Below are 13,295 nucleotides of genomic sequence, written 5' to 3' on the forward strand. Positions count from 1 at the left end.
TTTTCTAGGTACTTTAAATGCTCTAGATCAAGTCTAACGGAGCTGATCGTCAATTCAAAAATTCCAACATAAAAAACGACTTGAAAAAACGGGGGGCTCCACACTTCCAAAAGCATTCCAGCATTACTCCAACTGCAATATATATAGAAAGGCCCTTGCTTACATGTAAAGCTAAGGCTTTGTTTTGGATCACGACCAGAGTGCGTTGCATACGATGAGAATGTGCGATAAAAAAATATTTTAATTATTCCCATACAAAATATATTTTTATTTTTACGATATAATTTTTGTGATTGTGTTGAAAAATACAAAAAAAAAAATCTCTATATACTTATAACTACTTTTGGTCTAGGCCTAAAATTTTGATGGGAAAGTCACAATATCACAAAAGTACTTGGACTAAAAATAAATTTTACCCAATAACTAATCAAATAAGTAATTTTTTATTACCTTTATCACGTTTTTTAATTTTTTAACTAGCTTCCACTTGCAAAAGTTCCCCTGGGGAAATTAAGTAGTCAGAACACAGATAATATTGTAATAATTAATAACAATTTGAAAAGAAAATTTTAAAAAAAAATCAGAAGCAGTATCCAAGCCCCATTGAATTTTGAAATGCACTAGTGAAGTTACCGGTGCATTGCGACGGGCTAATATTATAGAAGATAAAAAATTGACAAAATAAAAATTTTAAAATTTTTTAACTTAGATATATACAAATGTGGCAAAAGTTACAACAACAAATAAATTATACATAATAATAATAAAAGTTACAACAGCAAATAGATATATATATTTTTTTAACGATTTGTTTAGATAAAAATAAATCATATGAATATATTAATTAGAAAGTGGGCGGATGGGAAGACGAAACATTAGATAGAGATGAGATGGGAAGCCGAAGCATCAAAGAGTGTGGAGAGGGGGGTGAAGGAGGAATTGCCATGTGGCAATTTTCATGAGAAATAATGTACAGGAATAGAAGGAATAGAAGATGTGCATTACATGTTTCCCCTAATAATTAAAATAATAATGTTAGTGGAACTTATTTGGTCAGAGTAAACGTTTATAATTTTTTTTTAAAAAAAAACATGTGCTTTTACTCAACCCTGCATTAGGTACAATTTAAACAAATCTAACCATCATCATATTTATTAAATGAATTCATTGGGAATCACCCTATGTAGTTTCCCTAAGAAGAAAAATTGTGCTCTTATTATGGACATTAAAAATTTGGGGAAAAAATATTATTTAATAGAATTAAGATATTGTAGAAATTTGTGGCATTGGCCAGCTTGCATTAATTATCGGGCTTTTTTTGCAAATAGCCCCCTTAAAAAAAAATTTTAAAATTTGGCCCTGTCAAAAATTTATTTGTAAAAATAGTCCTGATCCCGCCACGCAAGCGCCACGTCAGCACCACGCCACCACGCGGGCGGGACTGGGCCAGATGGTTAAGTTGAACACGGTGAACCATTTACCGTGTTCAATACAAAGTTTTTGTATTGGACACGGTGAATGATTCACCGTGTCCAATACAAAATAGCTAAGATCGAAATATTTGTATTGGACACGGTGAACCATTCACCGTGTCCAATAATTTATATTGGACACGGTGAATGATTCACCGTGTCTAATACAAATACCTCCAACTTAGTCATTGTTGGGGTATTTGTATTGGACACGGTGAACCATTCACCGTGTCCAATACAAAAATCTTGTATTAAATACGGTGAATGGTTCACCGTGTTCAACTTAAACATCTGGGCCCGCCCTGCCCGCGTGGCGCTGACGTGGTGCTGACGTGGCAGGGGCAGGGCCATTTTTGCAAATAATTTTTGGACGGGGCTATTTTTGCAAATAAAATTTGTCAGGGGGCTATTTGCAAAAAAAGCCCTTAATTATCATATATTTTTTTGTCTCACTTTTAAAATAGCTTATCTGATGTGAATGAAAACAAAAAAAAAAAAAACTGTGTTTCACAAAATAGAGACTGCTGAAATGAGCTATAGATCTTTAAAAGATAGAAAATCATAGTTAAAATTGTATAAAACTTATTTACATTATGGGCTATTTTGAATCTACTACAACTTTTAAAATTATTATAATTTTATTACTCGACCTTTCAATTTATTTGATCTGAATCACTTAATAATACTTTGATTTTAAAATTTAAGATAATTACTTACTTTAATAAAGTTGTAGGAATTACAAAAAGTATACTAATTAAATTAGTAAAGAGAAATGATACATTCAAATTTTAAAGTCAAACTACCGTTGGCTGTCTCAAATCAAACAAATTAAAAGGTTGAATACTAGAATCAAAATTTTGAAAGATTAGATAGTTGGCTCAAAATAGTTCATAATTTTGATAGGTTATATAATTTTTTCCAAAAACAAATTCATGCTTCCACTCCTGCTGCAGCCGAAAACAATATTTTTTTTTTTTGAGAGATAGGTAGCATGTATTCGCTTCGTTTATTTCATTTAGAAATAAACTTAGTTGAAAATATGAATCAATTAGAATTCGAACTCGGGACCTCGGGTACTAACCACTAAGCCCTTTGCCACTTGCGCTGGGGACGGTCAGTGAAACTAATAATTTTTAATGAAAAAAAAACTATTAGTACTTTTTGAAAAAACTATATTTAAATATTATTGTTGCAAAAAGCTCTAATAACTGGGCAAATATACATATAGAAAATTAATATTCAGCTCATGATGTAAAAAACTCAGACATGGCATATTTGCAAACACAGTATTGATGTAGATAATAATAATTAAAGTGCTGAGCTTTTAGAATAAGCTATTAGATAAGCAGTACAAGTTGTATGAGGATAAGTAATATTAAAAATAAAAAATAATAATAATAGTAAGATTAGGTTGTGGTAGAACATATTGATCTTTGTGGTACTTGATTGCATAAGAAATGTTTTTAAGGTAAACAACTAGGAATTAAATAAGAAAAGCGCGAGAATCGACGACTAATACTTGTTAAATTGACCCTGATTACAAGAAGTATTAGCATTTTTTGGATTTGTTGTTTTAACTATTACCTTTTGTAACAAAGGAAGAGTTACTAAGCAATTATGAAAGAGTTTTTACCTTTTTCTCTTCATTTATTTAATTTTATGGAATTCTATAGAAGGAAAAATGCCACAAATACTTGTCCAAATTTTGGGCATACATTAAATTAAATGAAGTATATTTTGGGCAAAATTGAATGGAGGCCCACTCAAGTATATACCAATTTAAAATGATCACCTCAACTTTTTTTCTTTTTTTTTTTTGGGCTTTTTTTGCAAATAGCCCCCTTACAAAATTTTTTTAAAAAATTGGCCCTGTCAAAAATTTATTTGCAAAAATGGCCCTAGTCCCGCCACGCAAGCGCCACGTCAGCGCCACGCGAGCAGGGCTGGGCCAGATGGTTAAATTGAACACGGTGAACCATTCACCGTGTTCAATACAAAGTTTTTGTATTGGACACGGTGAATGATTCACTGTGTCCAATACAAAATAGCTAAGATCGAAATATTTGTATTGGACACGGTAAATGGTTCACCGTGTCTAATACAAATATCTCCAACTTAGTCATTGTTGGGATATTTGTATTGAACACGGTGAACCATTCACCGTGTCCAATACAAAAATCTTGTATTGAACACGGTGAATGATTCACCGTGTTCAACTTAAACATCTGGACCCACCCTGCCCGCGTGGCGCTGACGTGGCGCTGGCGTGGCAGGAGCAGGGCCATTTTTGCAAATAATTTTTGGACCGGACTATTTTTACAAATAAAATTTGTCAGGAGGCTATTTGCAAAAAAAGCCCTTTTTTTTTTAACACCCTCTTAACGTTAAATTTTCTCTATGACACTCTGTTGGCGTTACTTGTATNTTATATATACATCATAATTAAGATTTATGTGTAATTACCCTATATGTACATATCTTTATATATATATATAGAGAGAGAGAGAGAGAGAGTATAGAGAGTAGGGTTATTATACTCTTATGAACATAAATATATATATATATATAAATATATATATATATATATATATATATAAAGAGAGAGAGAGAGAGAGAGAGCGCACTAGGCTTTTATGCTTTTGAAAGCTGTGCTTGTAAGTTGTTTTCGATAATAAGACATCCGATTCGGCGATCGGTTCCGTTAAACATGATCTACGCTATTGTAACTATCTAGTGAACGAGTAGCCTCAAAATCAACGGCTGAAAATAAAAATCTCATAAAAAACAGTAATAAATGACTCAAGTTTTAAATCGGAATTGTTGATTTTGCTTTTAATGTTATATAGAATTTTCTATTAAATTTTTATGTAATTTAGATATTTCTACACCATTGAATTTAAAAATGTGCCATATTGACTATTAAAATAATTAATTTTGAGACCTTTTGATTGTTTGGTAGATAATGTCAAAAAATTATAAAATTTAATTTCTAGATAGTTCCAATAAAATATATTATACTTAACGGAGCTGATCGTCAAATCGCATATTTTATCATCGAAAATAATTTATAAGCACGGAGGTCTCCGTACATTCGAAAGTATGAAAGATGTACATATATATAGTTGAGAGGTCTATTTCAAAGTGTACTTTAATTTAAGGGACGTCGCTATACGTTTACTTATATTATTATATTATTGTATTGTATTAAATAAAGTATTGGTGAAATGAATCTAAATCAAGTACAAGAGCTAGATGAACTGGAACTAATAATAATTCTCTGTATTTGATTTGCTACGAGTGGTTGTTGATCATCATTCGGCGTATTCCAGTGAATTTCTTTTTGGAGCAATTAATAAATAATTTATTAGTAGTTGAGAAGCATGAATTTAGAATAAAACCATGTCAATGTGTGCCAAAAAAAAAATATTGGTAGAAATTGTTTAACATTATTATAATTATTCTGGTAATTAAATTGTTTAATATTAATAAGTAATTCACATAATCACAAGAGTACTAGAGCACTCCGTAAGATTATATCTGAATAATTTTACCATCTCGTAAATATTTCAGGCATGAATAATAACATTGACAATCATTAATATATATATATATATAAATATATATAATCCAACTAAATATGTTTTTAGGAGGATAGAAATTTTTGTTCTTTTAAGTCATTTTAGATGATAGAGATTTTGAATCGATAATCAAAATCATTAAAGTTGATTTAGAGTATTTAAAGTGTCTAGAAATTAAATTTTATAGATTTTAAAAATTATTTACGTAGTGATCAAAGGATTACAAAATCGCCAATTTTTTATAGCCTATATAAGCTGTTTGTTTGTTTAATAGTGTAGAACAATTCAAACAGCTAGAACTTTGATAAAAAAAATTTTATACTATTTAGATGACGTTTGATAACTCCGATCATGAATTGAAAAAGTATAACATCTATTTTCACAAGATTATTTATTTTTAACTGTTTATTTTTCGACTCTTCAATAAACTTGATAATGAATTTTAAAATATATGAAATTTAATTTTTAGACATTATAAATATTCTAGATCAATTTTAACGATTCTGATCATCGATTCGGGATCCCTATCATCTAAAATAACTTAGGATGACGAAGGCCTTTGTTCTCCTAAAAGCTATGTATTACGGACACTTTTATCAACCTCGCGTGTTCGTGTCGGACGCGTGTTCGTGTTGGACACGTGTTCGATTTGGACACTTCTTGTACGCACATTTAATGTCGATTCATAGCGCAAACAACTCAAAAAGATATACATATTTTTATTTTACTTTTTTTTAATGCATTATAAATGTAAGATGATAAATATTTTAGTTTATTAATGAATGCATATAAATTTTTTGACAATAGAAATAAATTATGTATGGCACATAATTTTTTTCTTAAAATATATGAATTATCAATAAAAATTTTATCAAAATTAATATTATATATACAATAAATAGATATATATTATTATATTACTAATATTATATTATATTAGCGGTGTCCATGTCATGTTTTAGTCCTAATTTTTTAAAAACTGCCGAATCGTCATGTTCGAGTCGTGTTATGTCTCGTGTCCTGTATCAGTGTCTATGTCGCCTGGCTTAAAAGTATAGCAACTTGGAACTATATCTATGTATATTCAATCTACTATATTGATAATAAACGAAGCCGGTGATTGGTACACGAGGGGTTCAAATTTGAAGTCTAATTGCTTTAATTTCCAGCGAAGCAGATAACACACTACCTCTCTCTAAAAAAAAAATATTAATAACAACTAATTTTGAAATTATAAACAAAAAACAAAGCTAATGAACCCAAAACAACATTCACTCAAATTAAAACAATTTGAAACTCAAAATTTGAGAGAACAACTACTTTTTCTTTTTTAAAGCAAACCAAGATCAAATCCATTCTCTCTCCTCTCTCTTTCTCTCTCTTTCATCTATCCCTGTTTTCTTCTCTCTCATCTTTCATGGAAGAAGAAGAAGGAAAGATTCTGCCCCCACCCCCTCCCCTCTCACAATTTATATTCACTCTTCCCCGATTCATTTATTAATTACTCTTCCCTTATTCCACCACCACCCTGTTCTCATTATCATCATTATCATTATTCAACGGAATAAGTAGAGAGAGATTATTATTCACATTTCCCCCTCCTTCTTATTCCCCCGCTTCAACTTATTCGCCCCATCCATGTCTCCTCCTCCTCCTCCTCCTCCTCCCATTCCCCGATCCCTAACCCTAAGAACCCTCCTCGCCTAGGGTTTCCGATGGCCCTCCCCCCTAGCTCCAGCAGCGCCGCCGCGGGAGGCGGTGGNCCCCAACCCTCGCCGCTAGCTCCAGCAGCGCCGCCGCGGGAGGCGGTGGTGCGGAGTGGAGGGGGACGCCGCGGAGGGACGACGATGCAGCTGCGGATCTCGCCGAGCATGAGGAGCATCACGATATCCAGCAGCAATGGGGTGGTCGACTCCATGAAGGTCCGCGTCGCGGCCCCGCAGGGGGCGGCGCCGCACCACCACCACCACCTCCACCACCAGCGCCACGTCTCCTACCGCACCCTCTTCCACACCGTCCTCGCCCTCGCCTTCCTCCTCCCCTTCGTCTTCATCCTCACCGCCCTCGTCACCCTCGAGGGCATCAACAATTGCTCCTCCCTCGGTGAGAGCCCCGCCCCGCCCCGCCCCTTGGATTAATTGCTCGATCTGATCTGCATTTCGGTTTGGATTGGTTGGATTGCTGATTGATCTCGTTTGCTAGTGAAAGATTGGAACTTTGATCGGTTTTGAGCAGCTGAATTGGTAGGAATGGGCGCATCCGGGGTTGATCTGTTTAGGATTGATTTATCAGGTTATCTGTCGGTGTATTCTGTAGGAAATCTCAGTTGACACATCGGATTCGATTGGTTTTGTTGCTGGAAATGCTCTTTTAACTCCTAGTCCTTCTGCTTCACTAGTTTTGTATTCAATGTGGATTGTTTGTTTTCCAATTTGCATTTGTCGAATGTATTTTAACCGAAAAATCATTCCCTCCCCGAGGGCCTGTTGGTTGCTCAAACCTACGGCCGCGCCGCAGATCCTGCTACAGCCATGTTTTATTTGGCTGTGTGGGTGGGAAAATTTGATCGAGTTGCAGCTGCAGCACTTTGATTTGCAGTGAAAATTTGCTGTAGGTCAAGCTACAACAGCTCACTCTCTTCCTTTGTCTACCTTTCATCCAAACTATCCACCACGCATTTCTTGACTGCCATTACGAACTGCTAAATAGGTATCTCTTCCGACTGCTGTGGTTTAGCCACGCGCAATTTACCCATAACCCAAATGCCATAGGTGTAGGTGCTTGTGGTGTTACATGGTTCGAAGCAGCCGCACAGCTTTCCTTTTCTCTTATAGATTATAGATATGATAATCTAAAGATTTGCCTTTTGCTTTATTCTTTTCATCTGTACCATGCTTGATCAGATTTTATTTTATTTTTTTTCTTTTTTATGATTCGTTTGGCTGTATATGGGCGAATTTCCATTCTTTGCATGCTAACAAATGTGGTACTTTCTGTTACATTTCTACCTGGTGCATGGATAAAAGAAATATGAAGCATTTTGATTTCCACTTGCCTTTAATGTTCGGCATGACGTTTCTCAACTATATCTTCTATTTTGGAAGTTCTTAGAACTTTTTGGTGAACTTCACAAACCTATATCTTGTAAATTTTTTTTTTTATATTGTGCTAGTTTTTATCCTGAATGCTTATTTTTGCGATTTTATTGGAGTTGTCTGGGGGTTATCTTCTACTACTACATCTTGGTGTTACATTGTTGCATGCTGTGCTTTTGGGTCGCGGTTTGGTTATTATTTACTGTTTTATATGGTGCTTTTGCTTTGATAAGCTGGCATAAAGCTATATTAATTGTGTTTGTGCTACTTAGAGTTCTTGTTTCTTTTATTTCTTGACCTTAACATATTTTATTTGTCAGATTGTTTGGGAAGGAGGCTAGGACCGAGGTTCCTTGGAAGGCGGGGTGACGATTCTACGGTAAAGCACCTGTATTTATTAGAATTTATTTGGTTTATCAATTCCTGGTTAATGAGTTCACGTTGTAGTTATTAAGAGATAATGTAGCTCTATGATACTGACTGTCTTTAACTTAAGCAGAGGCTAGTAAAAGACCTGTACAAGATACTGAACAAAGTCAATTCTGAAGAACTTCCAGTCGGAGGGAAGTTGCCTGAATCTTTCAGCGAGTTTCTTTTGGATATAAGGAATAATCATTACGATGCCCGAACATTTGCTATCAGGTTAAAAGCCACGGTATGAACTTATCTTTATGCCTATTTGAAGACTCTTATATATCTTTTCGTGTGATGAATACATTTTTTCATCTTGAGCTTCTTTTTAGTAGCTTTGTGGATTTTATTGTGACTTAAATATTTTTCCAGACATTAGTGTATTGAGAAAATATTGTGTAGTGGCTGCTTTACTTCATATTAATGCTACGATTTGTAATAATATTCTAGAGGCAAAAGGAAATTGGATTTGCATCTCATTTATAAGAATAAAGATATATAACAAGCAGTGTTGACTTCTACAAGGGCATGCTTGAACAAAGGCTTTGTTTATATATTACTTTGTGACAAATATTGATCTTTCTTGCCATGTGCCTTCATTTCTACAGTCTTAGGCTCTCTCTAGCATCAGAAATATATTTTTGTACTGTTACTGAAGCTTACAGATAGTTATTGATGCTTGTGGATGAAATTGATGTAGTTGATGAGCTGAAAATTGACATTAATACCAGCAAATGCAACTACGGGAAGCAAGAATACTATGAATGAGTTGAAAATATGTCTCCCGCTGAGAATAACAGCCAATGACTACCACCCATAGTTTATTGAGTATGTTGATTAGCCCATAAATGGATGGTTAATATATAATTCAGAATGTCATTGCTGGTACTTCATTGGAACTTGTCATCAGTTAATATCCGGCCATCGAACTTGTTTCTTGTAATATCCAATATAATTAGATTGATGTTTGATTTTCTATTACCAATCTGTTGGCTTGCAAAGAATTTGTGCACTAAATCCGGCAGAAGTAACATCTTTCTATCTAACTAACTGTCGCTGCAGATGGAAAGTATGAACAGGGAAATAAAAAAGTCCAGGCTGGCAGAACAATTGAACAAACATTATGCTGCAAATGCCATACCGAAAGGTCTTCACTGTCTCTCTTTGCGTCTGACCGATGAGTATTCCTCCAATGCGCACGCAAGGAAACAGTTGCCACCTCCTGAACTGCTACCTGTGCTCTCGGATAACTCTTACCAACATTATATCCTAGCCAGTGATAATATTCTTGCAGCTTCAGTTGTGGTAAACTCAGCAGTCAAATCTTCATCGAAACCTGAGAGAATTGTCTTCCACGTCATCACCGATAAAAAGACTTACCCAGGGCTGCATTCATGGTTCGCATTGAATCCTGTTTCGCCTGCTATAATTGAAGTTAAAAGCGTTCACCAGTTTGATTGGCTGACGAGAGAAAATGTGCCAGTTCTTGAAGCTTTAGAAAGCCACCATGGAGTTAGGTATCATTATCATGGAGATCATGGTAGAGGGACCATTGCAACTGACAATCCAAGGGCTTTCGCTTCAAAGCTGCAGGCACGGAGTCCTAAGTACATATCCCTACTGAACCATCTCCGCATATATCTCCCAGAGGTAAGTAGCTTTTGCCAGTAAGAGTCTCATTTCTTTTTCTTTCTTTTGTGTGGGCTTCATTTGCAGCTATTGGTAATTGATTACTAGATTGTTTGTATCGGCTTCGAGACAGTGGTTACTTGCAGAAGTAATAAAGGAAGAAAACAATGGCTGATTTTGCCTGAACCTAACAATTAACCAAGTATATGTTGCATAGCAAAAGTCTGTGAATCTTACGTATACACACCCTTGGTTCCAGAATAATTTTTGGGCGTATGATAGAAAAAAGAAGCACTTGGCCAGAGTCTCGATACAAGGATGATAGCGCTGTTAAAATAACTTGTACTCTTTCACTAGCTGTTGACCTGCATTTTGTGCAAATGCTCATGGAGATCTACTCTTTATTTCTACTTGATGTATATTATTGAATTCTTGATTTATTGTACAATTTTTTTCCCTTCATTGTACATAATTTCAAAATTATTAAATATCCTAATTCTCAAGTGGCATCAAACCATTCCGGACTCGATGTTTCATACTCCAGTAATTCCTGCAAAAAGAAACCCCTTTTTTCTGTACATCTTGGTGCCTTTTCTGATACTTTGCAATGTATTTGAACAGCTTTTCCCGAACCTCAACAAGGTGGTGTTTCTTGATGATGACATTGTTATTCAGCGCGATCTGTCGCCTTTGTGGGAGATCGATCTAAAAGGAAAGGTAAATGGAGCTGTAGAAACTTGTAGAGGTGAAGACAAGTGGGTAATGTCTAAGCGCTTCAGGACTTATTTCAACTTCTCTCATCCCTTGATAGTCAACAATCTGGACCCAGATGAATGTGCATGGGCTTATGGGATGAATATCTTTGACTTGGCTGCCTGGAGGAAGACGAACATCAGAGAGACCTATCATTACTGGCTGAAGGAGGTAATTCATGAATCTTTTCTGCCTTCTAATGTGCTTAATAATCTAAGTCCTACTATTATTTTGTCAATCAACGTAATTTTTCCTGCTTAGCAAGAAAAACCCCATTGTGATGGCGTCCGATGCATTTTCTCATTCCAGTCCAATAGCATTAGTTTGCTTTTCTTGATCATTTACTCTTTCTTGTTGAATTTGTAAAAAACTACGTGAAGTTTGTTACATTGATAGACCATATTACATTGGTGGACAAAACAGAACATGAAAAAAAAAAAGGAAAAACTTCAAATACCCCCCTTGTGGTTTTACTCTTTCTCACTTTACTACCCTGTGGTTTAAAGTGTATCAAGTTAGTACCCTGTGGTTTCGCATTTTCTCACTTTAGTACCCTATGGTTTAAAGTGTATCAAATTAGTACTCTATGGTTTTGCACTTTCTCACTTTAGTACCCTATGATTTAATATTTCATTAAAAGAAAAATAAAACCACAGGGTACTAACTTGATAAAAAAATAAAATCACAGGGTACTAACTTGATACAAAAATAAAATCAGAGTACTAACTTGATACACTTTAAATCACAGGATACTAAAGTGAGAAAGTGCGAAACCACATGGTACTAACTTGATACACTTTAAACCATAGGGTATTAAAATGAAAAAGTGCGAAACTACGGGGGGGTTTTTGAAGTTTTCCCAAAAAAAAAAAACCTCTGTTCATCGGGTTTCTTCCTGTACCTATAAATGATCATTGGCCCCAGAAACAAGACATCTGCAAAATTTATGTTGATATAGCAACTTACCTCAGAGTCTTCCAACAATTAATGAAGTCGCCCAATTTCATCGAGCACGACCTTTATTGTTAAAGAGAGGAGTGTTAGGTCATGAAAGGATCTAATTAAGAATTTCTTGCAGCTACTCTAAAATTGACTCCATTAACCAGCCCCTGTATATCTGATCTCTGATCTCTCTCTCTTTTTCTTACTTTTCATATGAGTAGCATAGCATGCAAATCTATGATATATATAGTGATACAGAATCCATAAATGCATAATTAGCAAATGTGATGTTCCGTGATGTGTATGTGTAATTGATTACATATTTATTTTGGTCGCAGAATCTAAAGTCCGGTCTAACTCTGTGGAAGTTCGGAACATTGCCACCAGCTTTGATAGCCTTCAGGGGTCACGTGCGCGCCATCGACCCATCATGGCACATGCTCGGGTTAGGATATCAAGAAAAGACCGATCTCAACAGTGTTAGGACGGCTGCCGTAATCCACTTCAATGGGCAGTCCAAGCCATGGCTAGAAATCGGCTTTAAGCACCTTCAACCCCTTTGGACGAGGCATGTTAACTACTCCAACGACTTCATAAAGACCTGTCATATTTTGGGACCACAAGAAGAGATCAGAAGATCAAAGAAATGAAAGTCAGGATTCTAAAATAGTGGCAGAAATGAAAGTACGTACTGCAGCTCGAGACATAATTGAGACTCTCGATCCACATTAAAAACACGACGAACAGCGTAGCTGCTGACACGAGAAATTCTTTTCATCTGTAACATATTGGTCCATAAATTTGGTCATTGTTTTCGAAAATACTCATTCATAGTTTTTCCTTGAGAGTAACAAGAGCAGCTAATGGAAAACACTACGAAGTATTCGGTGGACGGGGTAGCAGAATGCTGTGATTACTCATCCAGAAGCAAGGAGCCATTGAATTCACCGATTGAATTTGTTCGTGTATTGGGATAAGAAGATTCTTCGGTTCTTTTTTAAAATTTTTCTTTTTCCTTCCTTTCCATCCTTTTCTCTCCTCTTTCTATATGTTTTGTCCTCAATTTTGTCGCATTTCGGTTTTGTATCCTGATTCTTAGGTTCGAGGATTTTATTGTGGTAGCCTATCATTGGATTGTGAGGGATATATAAAGGATGTTCATGAGATATTTGAAATGTGCAGATTAATTCTTTCAGTTGAATCCTGATTTAGTAAGATGCTCTCTCTTCCTCATAAACATTCTCTGTTGCACAGTATACTGATTTTTTCTTTTTTTGTTTTTTCCTGCTACCTTGATCAACAGTTGCCCCTGCTTTGTGCGATACTGTGGTGGAATACTTGTAATAGTAAGTTCGATGATTCCTTATTAAACTTACAGCAAAATCTCAATTAGGCCGCTAAACTTTAAATTGATT

General features: G+C 35.2%; 1 protein-coding gene across 1 annotated transcript; it reads left to right on the top strand.

Moving 5' to 3' along the window:
- Positions 6,820-13,095, top strand: LOC109721628 (probable galacturonosyltransferase 13). Its single transcript, XM_020249332.1, has 6 exons — positions 6,820-7,153; positions 8,466-8,524; positions 8,645-8,800; positions 9,619-10,206; positions 10,807-11,109; positions 12,219-13,095. Exons 1-6 carry the CDS (start codon positions 6,898-6,900, stop codon positions 12,528-12,530), a joined length of 1,674 nt encoding a protein of 557 aa, XP_020104921.1. The 5' UTR covers positions 6,820-6,897; the 3' UTR covers positions 12,531-13,095.

This window comes from Ananas comosus, linkage group 15 (assembly GCF_001540865.1).
Source record: "Ananas comosus cultivar F153 linkage group 15, ASM154086v1, whole genome shotgun sequence".
Taxonomy (NCBI): domain Eukaryota; kingdom Viridiplantae; phylum Streptophyta; class Magnoliopsida; order Poales; family Bromeliaceae; genus Ananas; species Ananas comosus.

Excerpts from the sequence above, each read along its gene's own strand:
- LOC109721628 (XM_020249332.1), top strand. The coding sequence starts at position 6,898 with ATGCAGCTGCGGATCTCGCCGAGCATGAGGAGCATCACGATATCCAGC. Across the intron at positions 10,207-10,806 it reads TCCGCATATATCTCCCAGAG|CTTTTCCCGAACCTCAACAA; the intron begins GTAAGTAGCTTT and ends GTATTTGAACAG. Across the intron at positions 11,110-12,218 it reads ATCATTACTGGCTGAAGGAG|AATCTAAAGTCCGGTCTAAC; the intron begins GTAATTCATGAA and ends TTTTGGTCGCAG.